A 19,066-nucleotide genomic window follows, 5' to 3' on the forward strand; every position below is an offset into this window, starting at 1 on the left:
TTCTTAGCACACTGTATGACCGCGTTTTATTTTCGTAGTACTGTAACACAGCTTTATGTATGGTTCTGGCTGTTTTATAAAGTTGCTGTAAGCTACAGTGTTGTTGTCAGTCTGTAACAATGTAGAAAAGACTGGGATAACCCAGTGAGCCTCAGAAAATGCTTTCCTATTATCAAATGATACTAAATGGAGATTCATATTATATAAGACCACTATGAAAATTAAGTTTGAACTTTGTGTACATAAACATACAATACCAGTCAGAGGTTTGGATATACCTGCTCATTCCTTCCCAAACCATCTCATTAGGGTGGAGGTTGGGTGATGGTGGAGGCCACTTCATCTGTTGCAGCGCCATCACTCTCCCTGGTCAAATAGCCCGTACACGGCCTGGGGGTGTGCTTTGGATCATTGTCCTGTTGAAAAACAAATGCTAGTCCCACTAAGCGCAAAACAGATGGAATAGCGTATCGCTGCAGAATGCTTTGGTAGCCATGCTGGTTGAGGGTGACTTGAATTCATCGCTCACATCCTCAGACCTCCTCCATGCTTTACGATGGGCAACACCTAGAGATCATCTGTTCACCCACTCTGTGTCTCACCAAGACCTGGCGGCTGGAACCGATCATCTCAAATTGTGACACATCAGACCAAAGGACAGATTTTCACCGGTCTAATGTCCACTTCTCATGTTTCTTGGCCCAAGCCTGTCCTCTTATTGTTGACCATCAGTAACGGTTTCTTTTCAGCAATTGGACCATATAAGCCTGATTCATGCAACGTCCGATGAACTGTTGATGTTGAGATGTCTGTTACTTGAACTCGGTGAAGCATTTGTTTGGGCTGCAATCTGATGTGCTGTTAATTGCCAATTTCTGAAGATGGAGACCATAATGAACTTCTCGGCAGCAACAGTAACTCTGGTCTTTTTCTTTACCGCGGTGATCGTCATGACATCCAGTTTGGTCATTGTTTTTGCAACTGCTTGTGAAGACGTTCAAAGTTCTTGACATTGTCTGGACTGTCTGACCTTCATGTCTTAAAATTACGATGGGTTGTTGTTTTTCTTTTGCTTACTTGAGCTGTTCTTGTCAGAATAAGGACTACTGCACCACATGGTCATTTGTATATCCACCCTACCTCATCAACCTCTGTATACCCACCCTAACGGATTAAGAAGGAATGAAATTCAGAAAGTTAACTTGTAACAGACACACCCATTCATTCTAATGCATTCCAGGTGACTACCTCATAAAGCTGGTTGTGAGAATGCTAAGAATGTTTAAAGCTGTCATAAAGGCAAAGGGTGAATCTACAATGTGAAATGTATTTAGATCTGTTTAGCACTTTTCACTTTTTGGTGTGTGTTATTTCATAGTTTAGATGAGTAGGTGTGTCCAAACTTTTGACTGGTACTGTATGTCCGTAAGGTTTTATGACAGAAAACACATCACCCATATAATGCATAACAGCCATAAAAAGAAACCTCTAAAACAAGAAGAAAAATTACTCATTCAAATGGAAATTGCATAATGTCATGTAAATGTAAACACATTTTATAAATAAGCATAGCTTGCTAGCCTACTTTTTGCAGCAGGTTACAGGCCTAGCTGGCTCGTCGTGGTAAAAGTTACCGATGACCACAAGCGTCAAGAGAGAAACATCAGATATGCTGGTGTCATTTGAAGTCAGTATCATAGAAATAAAATTACAATGTCCAGCCACAATGAGTGTACCCAACGAGTGTTTCAGTGAAATTGTCTTGGTCAAGTAGCTCAGTTCCTTCAAGCAATTTTATTTCTATGTTCATTTCAACCCCAGAGTGTGACGGGGCTGGTTTGTTGTTGTGGTTCTTCTTCACACTCTTTGGTCCTCTGTTCAGGAACGAAATGGTCCATTGTACAAGATATGTATGGTCATATTTTGATAATCTTCCGTAAACACTTGCATGCAAATATGTTGTGGACCAGAACGACACAAAATTGTTCTCAGTCTAAGACTTAACAGTCAGTTTCAGACCTCGTCTTAATGTCAGTTGCCATTACAACCCTTTTAGGACCAGTTGATAATCAGCTTTTTCATTTAAAATGTCAGTCTGACAGTCCCACCACTAACAATAACTGGAGATGGAAGTCATTCCTAAGAACCAGTCAGCCTGCAGATGACCAGTCTGTCTGAGGTTAAGTGGCTGGTTTATGGATTAAAGGGTATTAAACAGGGAGACTCCATGTGGCTCTCGAAACAAAGCCCCCTCACACACACACCATGTAGATATGCACATTAAGGACCGGATGGTTCTTCCTGAAACTTCCTCATCTGCTTCTCCGACGGGAGACCAGGTAACCAATCCCCCCGCAACACAGACGTCAACGTAATCTGTCACGTTCCTCGTCGCCGTCCTCCTCCTTTTCGTCCATCGTAAATCCTGCCCTTTAACCATTTCCCTTCACCTTAGTTGATCCAGGTTCTACTCCATTACAGAGATCAAATCTGGTACCTGTCCAGGCCGCTTTAAGACCTGATCAAGATTCCAAGAGTGTGTGCCAGTGGCACACCTGCTGTCCTTCTGCCTCCCTCATCTGGCTCCAGTGGGCCTGCTGCTCCTCTCCAGTGCTGTTGAAGCCCAGGGACACCCAGCCCACTCTCTCCCTGGCCTTCATACTGCTCCTGCGACTGTAGACGGACACCACCAGGGACACCTCAGACAGCTGGAAGAGGGCCACCTGGAAGACAGCGTTGGGATAACTGGGACGGACGGTTTATCAGGGCTGCTGTCAGCTGGAGTCCTTCCTACTGTCTCCATCATCTTCATCATCTCCCTTCTCTGACTCGGTCTCGGTCTCACACTCTCCTTCTCTGACTCGGTCTCACACTCTCCTTCTCTGACTCGGTCTCACACTCTCCTTCTCTGACTCGGTCTCACACTCTCCTTCTCTGACTCGGTCTCACACTCTCCTTCTCTGACTCGGTCTCACACTCTCCTTCTCTGACTCGGTCTCACACTCTCCTTCTCTGACTCGGTCTCACACTCTGCTTCTCTGACTCGGTCTCACACTCTGCTTCTCTAACTCGGTCTCACACTCTCCTTCCCTGACTCTCTTGCACTCTTGTCTGTCTCTGACTTCCTCTTAATTTCTCTGTCTCACTGTCGGTCCCCCCTCATACCTGTAGTCTCTTTTTCTTGCTCTCTCACCTGAAAGACAAAGGTCTCCTTGTAGGTGGGGTTGGGTTGCCCGCGGCACACTGATGTCTTGCACTTAGACATTTCCTTGCCTTTGGAGTCGAGCATGGTCAGCTTCACATATGTGTCTGTGGATGGAAGTGAAAGAAAGAGAGAAGACGGAGCATGGTGAGACACTGCCATCTAGTGGAGGTGAATGGGCATAACAGTCAACAATGGACTATTGCTATCAAAATGATCTCCATGTGTTGAACCACAGTAGTATACACGCAGGTTTTTCATACCAGTCACTTTGTGGTTTTTAACATTATGCTAAAATTATCATCAGAAACAGACAGCAACAGGGGGTACAGATGGAAACAATTAGATATATACAGATTAATAACAGAAGACTCACCTCTCATGATATAAAGTTGTCCCCCTATTAACTGTTTAATACAACAAAACAGCCCACCTGGCCACAGACCACACAGAGCCAGGAAGGAAGGTGAAAGAGAGAGAGAGACAGATGTTCAAAGAGGATATAAAACTGTCAAAATAGGTAAAGAGGTCAGAGTACAGAGATCCCAGTGTAGTGAAAAATATAAAATACTATCCCATTACTACTACATAACAATCATTCATATGTGCTGTCTACTCACTGGGAGGTTTGTCCGAAGCGGTGTTCTTGAAGTGGCTGCCCTGGATGACCTCCGCAGAGAGTCTCCCTGTGGTGGCGTTGTAGACGAGGCCCAGAAAGATCTCCGGCGTAGATTCGCCGGAGGAGCGGTACGACAGAGCCCCCACACTGCGAGAGACGCTGACCAATGACCCACAGCCCTGCGTGGAGAAAGGAAGGGATTGCATTGTGTTGGACTGTGAATCGCCAAAAGAGTCAGTTCATGATATAGATGCTGTACCGTTATTGTTCATTTATCTTGCGTGGACATAGTTGAAAACAGACAACTTCTTGTCAACCAGCATGACATTCAGCGGCCACCGACAAGCCCCACTACCCAGCCGACTTACCGTCAGCGCGGATCCAGGCTCCAGTGTTACAGGCAGCGCCATCTTGCCCTGTAGGTTGAGCTTGGTCAGGTAGAACACCTTCTCGCCCAGCACCTAACACAAGCAAGGACACGCGTCATTCAGCAGAAGCAACTTGATGTGACAAAAAGCGAATTCCAACAAGCATTGCGTATATGTTTGCCCCCCCCCCCCCAAAACCTTTTCCTTCTTCATCCTCCTGACACTGTAGAGGCGGAATCGGACGGCGTAGTCTGCCAGCGCCTCCTGTTCCACCCGGGTGAAGCGGAAGGTCTCGGTGAACACCGGGCACGGCCCCCTCTGCACTCCCGTCTTGGCACGCTGCTTCTTAGTGGGCAGCAGCACCAGATGCACCTACATTCACAAGTCACACTTAAAGAAATGCGGCCCCACCCCTTCTGGGGATTTACAGCTAAAGAGTTGAATATACTGTTATATATTTTGATGTATAAGATTTAATTTAACCATATGTTTTAGCTGGAGCAGATGTTCTACAGGCAGCGTAGGTACAACCACATATCACAGTCTTTTAAAAGTATTTTACAAAACGAATGCATCCCCCCTCCCCCCCGCCTCACCTGCCACGCAATGTTGCCTGTCTGTTTGAGTGCCGGGATGTCGGTCGCTGCTGTGACGGTGACCGCCAGGCGTTGCTCCTCCGGATCATACTCGAAAGCCACGTCCAGCGTGCCGTACTTGGCCAGTGGCTCGGGCTCGTAGCCCATGGGAAGCAGAGAGGGCGAACCGTCCTGCGGGATGGGGGGCCCGAGAGGGGTGGGAAAAGGAAAGGCAGAAAGAAAAGAGAAAGGAAGACAGAAAGGAAGACGACAGGATGAAAAGATGCATTCAGTGCATGAATCTGTTGAATCTATCCCCATCTGTGACATCACAGAGTGAGGGCGGGTAAAAGCCCTTAGAGCAGGACACAGCATTGGGTGAAGGGGCGACGGGAGGGGGGCGGATCCTAGGGGGGTGTGCAGACAGAGAGAAAGACAAGAGGGAGGACGATGAGACGGGTTTCATTGTGTAAAGCTAGCGTACTCGTCCCTGACATCGCACAGAACCACGGTAAGCCTATCACAGCCAAGGACAGGACTAGCCAAGAGGCTTATGCTGCTAGCGATGCCTGACATCTGGAATGCAACTGAATACACCCAGGGAGGGTCAGGCTAGGCGTGAGCCACTGTCCACCAGTTGGCGTACGAGTGTCTTTGTCCTACCGTACCTCTGGCCCTAGGACGGCGGTGCTGTCGCTAGGCACATCCTCATCGTAGCCCTTGTTGAGGTAACTCTCAGTGTCCTGGTCGAGGCTAGCCTCGCTGGAGTGCAGCGTACCATCGCCATCCGGGGACGACTCTCGGACCGGGCTACCCTGGTCCTGGTACGGAGGAGGCTGGAGCTCATTAAGTGGGGAGCCCGGTCTGATCCGCTGGATACTGTTGCCTGTGAAACGAGAGTGACGGGACATGGTGAGCTTCTCGCAACGGGGTTGTACTTGCGTGTCTCTGTACTGGGGTGGGTGCGGGTGGGTTGGTCACCTTGTCCAGAGGAGGCCTTACTGCTGTGATGGCTGGGGGTTTTGGGTCTGTTGTCCCAGATGGAGGCTTTGTGATGGGTTGAGGATTCGGACTGTTCCCCTGGTTGGTCCTCCTCACTGTCCTCCTCGGAACCATGCTCCGGGCAGCTCTGGTCTGGACAAATAGATATACACAAGATCATAATACCTCGTCAAAATGAGTTTACTTTTTTGAAATATCTTTTCTTAACCTTTTTCTCCCTGTTCTAATAATCTATTTTTACAGGTCTTCAGATAGGGGACGTATTAGATTAATACATGGACTGGTTGAACCCATTTTCATGTACAGCAACAACCTGGGAAATAGATACAGAGGATGAATGAGCCAGTTGAAGACTGGGGGGGCCAGATTGGAAACAAAGCCAGGATGCTTGGGTTAAAACCCCATATGCTTATGATAAACAGCATGGCATCTGTAGGGACCACAGAAAATCAGGAGCCCCATTTAAAGTCTCATCTGAAAGACAGCACCTTACGCAGGGCAATGTCTTCAATTTCTACCCTGGGGCTTTTGGATCTCCTTAGATTAGAGGAAAGGGTGCATCCTGCTGGCTCTCCTACACCACTTCCAGACACATCTGGTCTTCAATCCAGGGACTAACCCGGAACAACCCCTGCTTATCTTAAGAGGCCAGCCAGCAACAGAATGCAGGGTGACATTCCCTGGCCAACATAAATGGTTGTGACTTGTGAAGACCTGATACTACACTTGATCTCAGCCAAACATCAAAGAAACAAGTGATCACATTTCTAACTGCTAAAATATTCAGCTGTATCCATGATGTCAAATCTATAACAAATATTTGAGAGAAATTGGTAAAGAAATAGGAAAATAAATCAGTTAAGAAATAGGTAAAGCGGTGAGGGGACTGAATTGAAAGTGGAAACAGGACAGCCACAGACAGACATAATCCATCCATGATTGGTAAAAAAAAAATTGATTTCAGATTTAGAACCCTGAACCAATGGTAACAGGTTTCAGTTAAGACACTGGCCACAGCCATGAAGAGGAGGAGTGTGGGGGAGGGGACTGTGGTCAGAAAGAGTGGAGAGATATCCAGAGAGATGGTCGGAGGGAAGCAACACACCCTCTCACCTTTCTCCACTTTCTCCTTCACTTTCTCCTTCTTTTTCTCTTTCTCCTTTTGTTTCACAGTTTTCACTTTTTCCTTCTTCTCTTTCTTACTCTCTTTCTTCTTGTCATCCTTTTTCTTCTTTGGCTCAGAAGTGGGAGCAACAACAGGTTCAGTCTCGTTCTGCTCTTCCTCTCCCTCAGGGCTCAGCTCGTTCTCCGCTTCTTCTGCATTCTCCATCCCTGTCTTATTGGACGGTCTGGACTCTCCCTCAGGGCTCAGCTCCTCCTCCTCTTCTGCATTCTCCTTCCCTGTCTTATTGGCTGGTCTGGACTCTCCCTGAGGGCTGGGTGATGGCTGGGGATCACTGTGCTTGTCATTCTGGTGAAGCCCATTACCGTTGTCCTCTTTCTGTCCCTTGTTGTCACTCTCTTCTTCGATGGTCTCTCCGTGGCTATTTTTCAGTTCCTCCTCCCGCTTCAACCTCTCCTCGTTTCTCCTCTTTTCCTTTTCTGCCTTCCTCCTCTCCTTCTCCTCCTTCTTTTTCCTCTCCTCCTCCTTCCTTTTTTCCTCTTGCTCCTTGTCCTCAGCGGAACTCTCGTCCGGTTTTACGACTCGCCAGCCTCCGTCCTTCCACACCCATTCCAACTGAGACGGAACATACTCCTCTGTGGTCACGTCACCTGACTGGCTGTTCTTCGTGCCGTGGTCACTGGAGTGGTTGAGCTTGGAGCTGTACTCTGTCAAGCTCGAGCAGGCCTCAGAAGCCTGCCGCTGGATTTTGCTCCGGAATGAGTCAGCGATCCCTTCCTGGGACCTCCCCACCTTGCTGTCCTGGCCCTTCTCCGACGCTTCCGCCAACTCCTCCTCCTCGGTCTGCACTTTCTTGATGACCTGGTCACTGAGCTCAGTCAACTGGTCACTGACACTGTAGGTGGCGTCACTGACGGCTGTAGCTAGGTCATCCACTTTACTGCTGACCGAATCCAAGATGGAGGAGATGTTGACAGATGGTAGGTTCTGGCCGAAGCTCTTGAAGAAGGCCATTTTGTGCGAATTAGCTGGTGGCTGAGGCTGCTTTGGCACACTGGTGGGTTTCAGATTATCTCAGCTCTGGCAGGGATATTTGGTCATATGAGAGTGTGTGGGACAATTAATACCATCTGAAATCCAACCAGCACTATAAATCTACAAGGAGGACAGTTATGGTAGGGAATAGGGAAAGATCTATTCATATCGTTAAAAAAGGATGCATCTCAAAAGATTTTGTGAGAATTTGTGAGTAAATCGCATATTTTTTTATTTTATGTTATTTTTTACATTTTGCAACAATTTCCGGGACCCAGATTCAGCTACAACATGGACCAAAACATAAATCGTCTTGTGAATTTGTTTGTAGTTCAGAATTAGGCTCAATACTGGTCAAAGAAACTAGCCCAGGCCCATCACTATAAAGAAACTCCTTAGAGACTGGAAGTGCAATACCCCTTGACATGTTTACCTTGCTGCTCAGGCCTATAGTGGTCGAGACGTGAAAGGTCGTTGGCATTCTCCACTGACAACTTGTTGCTGAGGTAGAGAAAAAACAGAGCCATCAGGGCCATGAAGGCCGCGATGGAGGACAGGACTCCTAGCAGCTCAGGAGACACTGAGGAGAAAGAGAGGGAAGAGAAGATTCAGAGAGAAAAATAAAGTTTGAGAACAAAGACAGACATGGAGAGATAAGAATTACAAGGGACAAACTGTGAGCCAGAAGAAGAATACAGTGTGAGTACACTCCATAGCGAATGAGCTAAGAAACTCTAGTTCCACCAGCACAGTCTGTACAGTTTATGATAATTTTTCACATCAAAGTGTCAGCAGACACTTTTTTATATAGGCCAGCAAAGCTGCAACCCACAGTTCTTACAGATGGTCTATTTTTACTAGGGGCCTTTGAGTTACCGAGTTGCACTGATAAGCAGATACAGGGACAAACAGGGACAAACTAAACTCTAAGGCATAAATAGATTTCTAGCCTTAAAGGGATATTACACTAAAATATTGAGAGGTGTTAAGACATATCTGCTTCACAACAGCAATTGTACTGATTCATATATAAACACCGATCAGCCATAACATTATGACCACTGACAGGTGAAGTGAATAACACTGATAATCTCATCGTCATGGCACCTGTCAGTGGGTGGGATATATTCAGCAGCGAGTGAACATTCTATTCTCAAAGTTAATGGGTTAGAATCTGGAAAAATGGGCAAGCGTAAGGATCTGAGTTTGACAAGGGACACATTGTGATGGCTAGATGACTGGGTTAGAACATCTCCAAAATGGCAGCCCTTGTGGGGTGTTTCTGGTTTGTAGTGGTCAGTACCTATCAAAAGTGGTCCAAGGAAGGAAAAGCGGTGAACCGGCAACAGGGTCATGGGTGGCCATGGGTCATTGACACACGTGGGGAGCGAATGCTGGCCCTGTGGTCTGATCCAACAGATGAGCTACTGTAGCTCAAATTGCTGAAAAAGTTAATTCTGGTACTGATAGAAAGGTGTCAGAACACACAGCGCATCGCATCGTTTGTTGTGTATGGGGCTGCGTAGCCTTAGACCAGTCAGGGTGCCCATGCTGACCACTGTCCACTGCTGAAAGTGCATATAATGGGCACGTGAGCATCAGAACTGGATCACGGAACATGATGAAAGTGGCCAGGTCTGATGAATCACGTTTCCTTTTACATCACATGGATGGCCGGCTGCGTGTGCATTGCTTACCTGGAGAACACATGGCACCAGGATGCACTATGGGAAGGATGCAAACCAGCGGAGGCAGTGTGAAGCTTTGGGCAATGTTCTGCAGGGGAACCTTGGGTCCTGCCATTCATGTGGATGTTACTTTGACACATAGAGTGGGGAGAACAAGTATTTGATACACAGCCGATTTTGCAGGTTTTCCCACTTACAAAGCATGTAGAAGTCTGTCATTTTAATAATAGGTACTCTTCAACTGTGAGTGACGGAATCTAAAATCCAGAAAATCATACTGTATGATTTTTAAGTAATTAATTTGCATTTTATTGCATGACATAAGTATTTGATACATCAGAAAAGCAGAACTTAATATTTGGTATAGAAACTTTTGTTTGCAATTACAGAGATCATACGTTTCCTGTAGTTCTTGACCAGGTTTGACCACACTGCTGCAGGCATTTTGGCCCACTCCTCCATACAGACCTTCTCCAGATCCTTCAGGTTTCGGGGCTGTCGCTGGGCCATACGGACTTTCAGCTTCCTCCAAATATTTTCTATTGGGTTCAGGTCTGGAGACTGGCTAGGCTACTCCAGGACCTTGAGATGCTTCTTATTGAGCCACTCCTTAGTTGCCCTGGCTGTGTGTTTCAGGTCGTTGTCATGCTGGAAGATCCAGCCACGACCCATCTTCAATGCTCTTACTGAGGGAAGGAGGTTGTTGGCCAAAAAGTTTAGACCAAAAAGCTAAATTTTTGTCTCATCAGACCACATGACCTTCTCCCATTCCTCTGGATCAGGGGTGTCCAAACTATTCCACGGAGGGCCGTGTGTCTGCAGGTTTTCGCTCTCTCCTTGTACTTAATTGACTAAATAGGTTACTAACTGGTCAGTTTCTACTGTTACCTGGTTGTTTAGGTGTGAACTGAGAACCAATTTATAGGAAAAAACTAAAACCTGCAGACACATGGACCTCCTTGGAATGGTTTGGACATCCCTACTCTGGATCATCCAGATGGTCACTGACAAACATCAGGTGGGCCTGGACATGCGCTGGCTTGAGCAGGGGGACCTTGCATGCGCTGCAGGATTTTAATCCATGACGGCGTTGTGTGTTACTAATGGTTTTATTTGAGACTGTGGTCCCAGCTCTCTTCAGGTCATTGACCAGGTCCTGCCGTGTTGTTCTGGGCTGATCCCTCACCTTCCTCATGATCATTGATGACCCACGAGGTGAGATCTTGCATGGAGCCCCAGACCGAGGGAGATTGACCATCATCTTGAACTTCTTCCATTTTCTAATAATTGTGCCAACAGTTGTTGCCTTCTCACCAAGCTGCTTGCCTTATGTCCTGTAGCCCATCCCAGCCTTGTGCAGGTCTACAATTGTATCCCTGATGTCCTTACACAGCTCTCTGGTCTTGGCCATTGTGGAAAGATTGGAGTCTGTTTGATTGAGTGTGTGGACAGGTGTCTTTTATACAGGTAACGAGTTCAAACAGGTGCAGTTAATACAGGTAATGAGTGGAGAACAGGAGGGCTTCTTAAAGTAAAACTAACAGGTCTGTGAGAGCCGGAATTCTTACTGGTTGGTAGGTGATCAAAAACGTATGTCATGCAATAAAATGCAAATTAATTATTTAAAAATCATACAATGTGATTTTCTGGATTTTTGTTTTAGATTCCGTCTCTCACAGTTGAAATATACCTATGATAAAGATTACAAAATCGGCAGTGTATCAAATACTTGTTCTCCCCACTCTACCACCTACCTAAACATTGTTGTGGACCATGTGCACCCTTTCATGGCAACAGTATTCCTTGATGGCATTGGCCACTTTCAGCAGGTGTCCTGCCACAAAGCAAAAATGGTTCAGGAATGGTTTGAAGAACACAACAACGAGTTCAAAGTGTTGACATGGCTTCCAAATTCACCAGATCTCTATCCGGTCTGATCTATGGAGGCCCCAACTCACAACTTATAAGAATTTAAGGATCTGCTGCTAAAGTCTTGCACACCTGCAGAGGTCTAGTGGAGACCATGCCTTGATGGGTCTATGCTGTTTGGGCAGCAAAAGGGGGACCAACACAATATTAGGTGGGTGGTCATAAAGTTATGGCTGATCGGTATATAGATATATGTACATTTGCTGTCCCCTCAAAATGTTGTGTTATGTTGAGGGGACAGCAAATTTACACTATTATACAAGCTGTACACTCACTACTTCACATTTGAGCAAAGTGTCATTACTTCAGGGTTGTCACATGAAAAGATATAATCAAATATTTGCAAATATGTGAGGGGTGTACTATATATAGTTGTGCTCAAACGTTTGCATACTTTGGAGAATTGGTAATATATATATACCATTTGTAAAGCAGGCAAAACACATGTATTTTATTTCTTATGGGATTCACATTCAACTGTAGGTCATAACAGAATGGCACAATCATAAAACAAAACATGGCAACAAAGATAATTTTTTACTGATCCCTGTTCAAAAGTCTGCACACCCTTAGTTCTTAATACTGTGTATTGCCCCCTTTAGCATCTATGGAAGTGTGCAGTCTTTTGTATTAGTTGTCTATGAGGCCCTGAATTCTTGCAGGTGGTGTAGATGCCCATTCGTCTTGGCCAAATGCCTCCAGGTCATGTAAAGTCTTTGGTCGTCTTGCATCCCCAGAGTGGCTCGATGATATTGAGAACCTTCACCTTTTTCTGCTGTAACCACTGGAGGGTCAACTTGGTCTTGTAAATAGGGTCATTGTCGTGCTGGAAAGGCAGCTTTCGTGCAGAAGAATGCAAAATGTCTGCCACTATTTTCTGATAACATGCTGCATACATTTTTCCATAAATGTTCACAAGATTCCCTGTGCCTTTAGAACTCACACACCCCCAGAACATCAGTGAGCCACCACCATTCTTCACAGTGGGGATGGTATTCTGTTCACTATAGGCCTTGTTGACTCTTCTCCAAACATAGCGCTTATGGTTGCGACCATAAAGCTCTATTTTGTTCTCGTCGCTCCGAATTACAGAAGCTGTGAGGCATATCAAGGTGTTGTCGGGCATATTGTAACTAGGCTTTTTTGTGGCACTGATGCAGTAAAGGCTTCTTTCTGGCAACTCGACAATACAGCTCATTTTTGTTCAAGTATCGTCGTATTGTGCTCCTTGAAACAAACCCATCATCTTTATCCAGAGCAGCCTGTATTTCTACTGAGGTTACCTGTGGGTTTTTCTTTGTATCCTGAACAATTCTTCTGGCAGTTCTGGCTGAAATCTTTCTTGGTCTACCTGACCGTGGCTTGTTATCAATAGATCCCTGAATTTTCCACCTCTTAATAAGTAATTGAACAGTACTGACTGGCATTTGCAAGGCTTTGGATATCTTTTTATATCCTTTCCCATCTTTATAAAGTTCCATAACCTTGTTACGCAGGTCTTTTGACAATTTTTTTTTTCTTCTGCTCCCTGTGGCTCAGTATTTAGCCTGCTCGGTGAATCCATGTGAGAGCTAACAAACTAATTGACTATTTATGCACAGACACTAATTGCAATTTAAAAAGCCACATGTGTGGGAAATTCACCTTTAATTGCCATCTGCAAACTTGAGCTCAACTGTATGTATATATAATATATATCTATATATATATATATATATATATATAGAGAGAGAGAGAGAGAGAGAGAGATTATCCTTTCTCTGTAATATTGTTCTCATCATTCCCATTCATTTGCCATTCTGCTGGAACTGTAGTTATGGAAACAGTGCAGTTGATAGACAATATACTGGCAATTTCATAGTCACAGGTGCATGAGTGGGCGTTAATTTACAATAATAGCACAAAGCTGACGAAAAGTTCTTAACACGATTTGAAGGTTTACAACTGCCTTGATTTAGATCTGATGTGCATATGCGATACATAGAACATAGTAGAAACACAGACAAAAACTCCAAAGGTTCGTTGATAGAGTGTCGTGGGCGGAAAACTCTTTTTGCCTGAAGAGCTAAGGCATTGCAGCTATCCCTCACAATCACACTACATCTCCAGAGGAGACGGCCCATTCTGCATTCAACCTCTTGACCCGATGGAGTTCAGAAGGAACCACATCTCCTGGACATTCTGTTCTCTTCACCATGGCAACAGGCAGAGACCATTGAAGCCTGACAACTGACAAGAAGTACTGCATTCTATCGCCTTCTCTTCCAAATGGATATACCGATAATGGAAAGCATAACAAAAAGAGTGAAAGAAAGAGAGAGAAGGAAGAAAGAACAATAAACTGTGTGCACAGCTCACCTGCATTCTAGCTGTGTGTGTCTGAAATGTCTCATGTCTAGCCTATGCTGAATCCCATCCCGCCAAAATGCCAGCGCCGTGTATTGCTTCTCTTAGTGGTGATCCGGTTATCCAAGACAAATATTCAGTCCAACACCTAGAGCCAGACACACTAAACAGTCCAAAAAAACGAATCAATAGCCTATGATCCTAATGTTGAGCCCAAACAAATAGCTGTCCCAGCCTTCCAGACGGTGTGCTGAACGTTGGTGTTCACTGAAAAATCTCTCAATTCTCAACAATACCTGACAACTGACTGACTGACTGGGATATATTACCTGTATCACCGATCACTGAAGGCAATTCTTTCAGTGATCTTCAAGTCCAAGGCTCAGGCTTTCCTTTCCTGTACATTATTACCCTGTCCCTTTCCCTGATCCGAGTGTGTTGGTCGGGACACTTCAGCTGCTGTGGCTGTGTGCATGTCAGCTGCTCGTCAATAATTCAAACATCTGCAGTAACTGGACGCCTCCTTCGCTGACAGACACTAGATGTCCGTTAGCCACCAGATGCTAACATGACCCAAAACAGTATTTAAAGGCTTTTCTAATGTGAGTGCTGCTCTTGGATCAGTTTTGCCTTAAGAATGATTCTTTGGACAGAAGGGTGCTGATCCCAGATCACTCGTAGTGACATGCTGTTGTCCCTTCTCTGTAGTCACTAAGGTTTACTGTTATGGCCATGGTTAGTGTAGTCATGGATACTCATCTCATTCTGCCCATCGGTCATCATAACACAGATGGCATGGGGTCGGATGATTGCATTCTAAAACAGCAGAGTGGATTGCCTGTGTGTGTGTGTGTTTGTGTGTGTGCGTGCGTGCCTCTGAGCGAGGTGAAGGTGAATTTGTAGCGTGCGTATGCTAATGTGTGTTAATGCTTGCATGTGTGTGTGGGTTTACGTTAATTTGCATGTGCATGCTTGCATACGTGTGTGGGTGTGAGTGTTCTTTTGTTTTCCCAAGCTCAACCTAAAGAACCAAGATCAGATAAGGAAAACAATAAGCACGTTCAGCAGTACTGTATGTGAATTGAACTGGAACTCATAAGCCTCAGGACGACATCTGTTTTTCAGGTAACAGCCACAACACACAGTATTGTGAAGTGCAGTTCACACAATGTTTTATTGAAAGTAAAAAAACATTACATTAATGTTGTACAAATGTAAATTAAAGATGTGTGCACCATTTCTATCCACCAAATTTTAAATAAGTAAGTGAAGTCACACTTGACATTCTATGATATAATAATGAAATACTGGCACATTCATTCTAGAATTCTACAATAACCTCTTTGCATATTTCCTCAGTTTGCATTCTGACTAGAATCATTGACCCCTTTCACAGGAGCCAGTATCAAGACACCTTTGTATGACTGTATTTGATGTTAATAAACAAATGTATGCTTATTTAAATGGACGCCTAGAAACTTTGCTTACACATGGCCCCACGCATACGAAATAAAACCTCCGTTGTAAATAAATAATGAGTATTGTTGCCTTCTCTGGAAGAGAGTTCTAAAACGTGATATACCACGTTTTCATAATTCACAGACAGAAGTGTGTAACTATTACTGCACTCTAGGTTATCTCTCTATACTGAAAAAATCTGAAAGAGCAAGTAAGATATCACTGCATGGATAGAGCGATTTCTCTACATTTACAGGGATACAAATACTCAAGCAGTAGCTTGCCTGACAACTTACAGTCTGAGACTGCCATGGTTCAATTTGAGGTGAAGTCAAATGAGGGGTGTTGAACAAAACAAAGTCATCAGAGATTGGATACATTTTAAGTACTCTGTTTCAATGCCAATGCTAAATTAAGAGCCATTTTTGTTCTGGATCTAACAAACTACCGTCCATGAGTTTCTGGGTAGAGTTTGGGTAGCCAGGCAAGCAGACATCCACAGAAACAGAGTACGGACAGAAACAGGGAAGACAGAGTGACAGAGATGTAGACTGACAGACAAGATGTCCCCATGATCTTACCTCGTCTGGCACAGATGAGTTCATGCACGCCACAGCTCCTCCCCCCACCACCTAAGGGTTAAGTAAAGGGATACTTGCATCAGGGGTCAAGGGTTAAGACATTGCTCTGGTTCTCAAGGGGGCCATATGTTGGCTCATAGTTGGCTACTCATCAGGCTCTCCCATAGAGGTAAAACAAGCCTACTGACGCAGATGTCACACTAATTAACTCAAGCCAACTAATCCCATGGAATTATCAAGAATGTAATTACCTTTAACAAGGCACCATCCCATTACATAATTAAAAGCTCTCTCACTGAAGGAAACTCCAAAAGGTTCAGTTCCTTAATCATGAGGAATCACAACGGAATAGTTGTCTTGTCTGAGCATTAAAATATTTATTTGAAATGTGGTAAACCAAAATAGAATACAGAACATAGAGTGTATTTCCATAAATACTTCAGTGTTCTTAACCCCCGGACTCAGACCTTCACAAAGTTATGCACAATAAAGACATACTCATGAATACACAAACACGCGGCACAATATACACAGGCATGGTACAAACAGGCAAATGGTTCAAGCATAGGCTATCTAGGCCACAATGTTCGCAGCATGTACATTAGCTCTTAGAGCCTATGTAGGCAACAGCAATTGTTGTGACAACAATTTCAGTTAAATAACACTAACATGGTATGTTAAATACAATTTTCTATTCACACCAGCAACGAAAAGCTCCTGCTGCGCCTTAAGGCCCAACACAGAAGCGCTTTGGCCAGACCACTGACCTGGAAGGCGTATTGACTCTGACAATGTTGTTTACTTGGTATCTAACATGTCCATCTCTGTTGAACAAGTGCTGTTGTGGGTGATATTTTTATTGTTTCTGCGCCAGTGTGAGACGTTCTTATTTGCTTCCGAATCATCATTTTTTCTTTCTGAATCTTGATTTATGGATCTTCAGGAATCAACTGATCCAGACTTCCTGCATCAACTCTCATTCTGCTCCAGAACACAACGAACGAGAAATTGTCTTCCGACCCCAGTAGCCACAGAAAAATGTCCCACGTTACCTCGGAATGTGACTTGTGACAATTGGCATTTTCATTAGATCTGGCAAATCTGGCAACAAGTCTTGTTCATCTAAATAAAACTATTGTAGTGTAAAAACAATGTTAGTTACAGCAGCTTAGGCTATTTCACCCAGACAAACTACTGATGGCTGACTCTGTTTTTCATGGAGCAGGGGTTTACAGAGACACAGTAAACACAGGAAATCAGTATTGAAGAAAGAAAGAAAAATAACATCACTGACCTCAATAACGCAACAAGACAGTCAGGTCATAGTGAAAACCTCTCCTGTCACACACAATCTCTACATGCCACTACACAAACAGCTTTCCTTTCTCCATTCACATTTTTGCAGAGGAAAAAACACTGAGTATTCTCCAATAGTGCATAATAGTAAATTGCTAAAAATATATGATGTCAATATTTGACCTGTTTCATATGGCTGGTAGAATCTACTACACATTAGGCATGACTGGTAAAAACTATTAACTAAGTGAATCTTCCTACTAAAACACAGAAGCAAGGCCAGATTTGAAAAGGTTTTGACCTCTCTTTAAATAAAGATTTAAAGTACTTTTAAAAAAAGGTATTGCTTACACAACATTTTTTGGTGTGACTGCTGAAGCCTGCCTAAAAATAAACATTTATTTACACCAATGATCAGCATAGATGAGGATTGGCTAAGGATCAGCTCATTCAGTCTGACAGTCCTCTCACATCACGTCATTTGCCAGGTGTGACGGCAACAATTCCAGGGAGGACACGAGACAGCAACCAAACAACGTGCGTGTACACGTGACCAAGAAGCCTTCAAATGTGTGCAATACCCATACAGCTTTAAATCTAGACCTTATGATAGCTTTATAAATATTTACTGACATGTATGCTATCATCGACAGCATTCATCTGACTTCAACAGTGCTAAAGTTATTGTCCCATTATTAAACTTGAAACACTAGGCTACGCTATGCTGTTTTCAAGATTTGGACACGTTTATGTATGTGACTAGGACAATGTATGTGGGTGTTACATTTATATTATCGGTTGCTGTCCACTTCAGCACCACTTCGTTTATACCATAGGTACCACAACATCACTGACTCTTTGCGCCTACTCTTCAGCATCTTGCTAGCTAGACTACAGCACAAGCTGAAGGAATACAGAATGTTCTATAGATATCTATCTTCTGAATACATTGTACAGTCACTAAGCATTATACCTATGTCCCATGTAAGGCATATGAGTACAACAGGACACCTGTGACGGTGTACTTACCATCAATCGCCATGATGTTCTGTTCCAGACTGGTCCAAGGCGAGGGGGTGAAAACTAGGGAGAGGTAATTATTGCATTTGAAGCAGGGGTGCGTTGTTTAACGCAGTTCTGCACCGCACATACCGACTGTAGCTTACCACCTAATACGTTGTACGCACTATAACACTTTTTTCATTTGAGTAAATATTAGGCTATGATGGATAAAATATGTTACAGTTTAACACGAATGCCTTATATTACTGTTTAATGTATTTTCCTTACATTATGTGATGTGTTAAAATATTTGTATTATATTTATCATTTCAATAATGACAATATTGAAATAATGTGGTTATTAATTATTAATTTGACCAATTCTGGAATGTTCCATGTTTTTGGTTTTGAATGCACAATAACACATATTAGTTATTGCTGAGAATTATTTGTAATATCGCGGATACACAGTAATTAGCGGGCTTCCGGGTTGTACGTGGCTAAACAAGGTGCTTAGAATCTGAGTGAGAGTTGTAAAATATGTAGTTGTTCCCATAGACATAATAAAGAGTAGACGCCGCATTGGCTGCTGGGGCGCGAGAAATACGGCCGCCATCTTTGACCGGTCATACTCCTATTTGCGTAGCAGCAGAAGCAACGATGCCAGAGCACTTTGGAGCATACTCCTGCTCATATCGGCGGACCATCGAAAGCAGGGCTTGGGGGATTACTTTTCACAAGTAAGATTTAACATTACCGTATTATTGGTTGTATTTTGTGACTAGAATATTACCAGAGAGTTGAGAAGGAGCACGGATCTTTGATATTACTTTTCTGAAATC

General features: G+C 44.1%; 1 protein-coding gene across 3 annotated transcripts; it reads right to left on the reverse strand.

The window, feature by feature from the left end:
- On the reverse strand, window positions 1-18,297 carry syt14b (synaptotagmin XIVb). Of its 3 annotated transcripts, XM_010882261.4 has the most exons (12): window positions 18,252-18,297; window positions 15,927-15,977; window positions 8,358-8,504; window positions 5,746-5,898; window positions 5,433-5,650; window positions 4,786-4,956; window positions 4,388-4,561; window positions 4,190-4,282; window positions 3,823-4,000; window positions 3,579-3,635; window positions 3,194-3,309; window positions 1-2,723 (listed from the first exon to the last, which is right to left on the reverse strand). In XM_010882261.4, exons 1-12 carry the CDS (start codon window positions 18,262-18,264, stop codon window positions 2,523-2,525), a joined length of 1,572 nt encoding a protein of 523 aa, XP_010880563.2. In that variant the 5' UTR covers window positions 18,265-18,297; the 3' UTR covers window positions 1-2,522. The 3 variants fall into 3 exon arrangements, with proteins under 3 accessions (XP_010880563.2, XP_034143889.1, XP_019911567.2); XM_034287998.1 differs by lacking the exon at window positions 3,579-3,635; XM_020056008.3 differs by lacking the exons at window positions 15,927-15,977; window positions 18,252-18,297 and adding an exon at window positions 13,900-15,035.
- Window positions 18,298-19,066: the final 769 nt, after the last annotated feature.

This window comes from Esox lucius, chromosome 18 (assembly GCF_011004845.1).
Source record: "Esox lucius isolate fEsoLuc1 chromosome 18, fEsoLuc1.pri, whole genome shotgun sequence".
Lineage (NCBI taxonomy): Eukaryota > Metazoa > Chordata > Actinopteri > Esociformes > Esocidae > Esox > Esox lucius.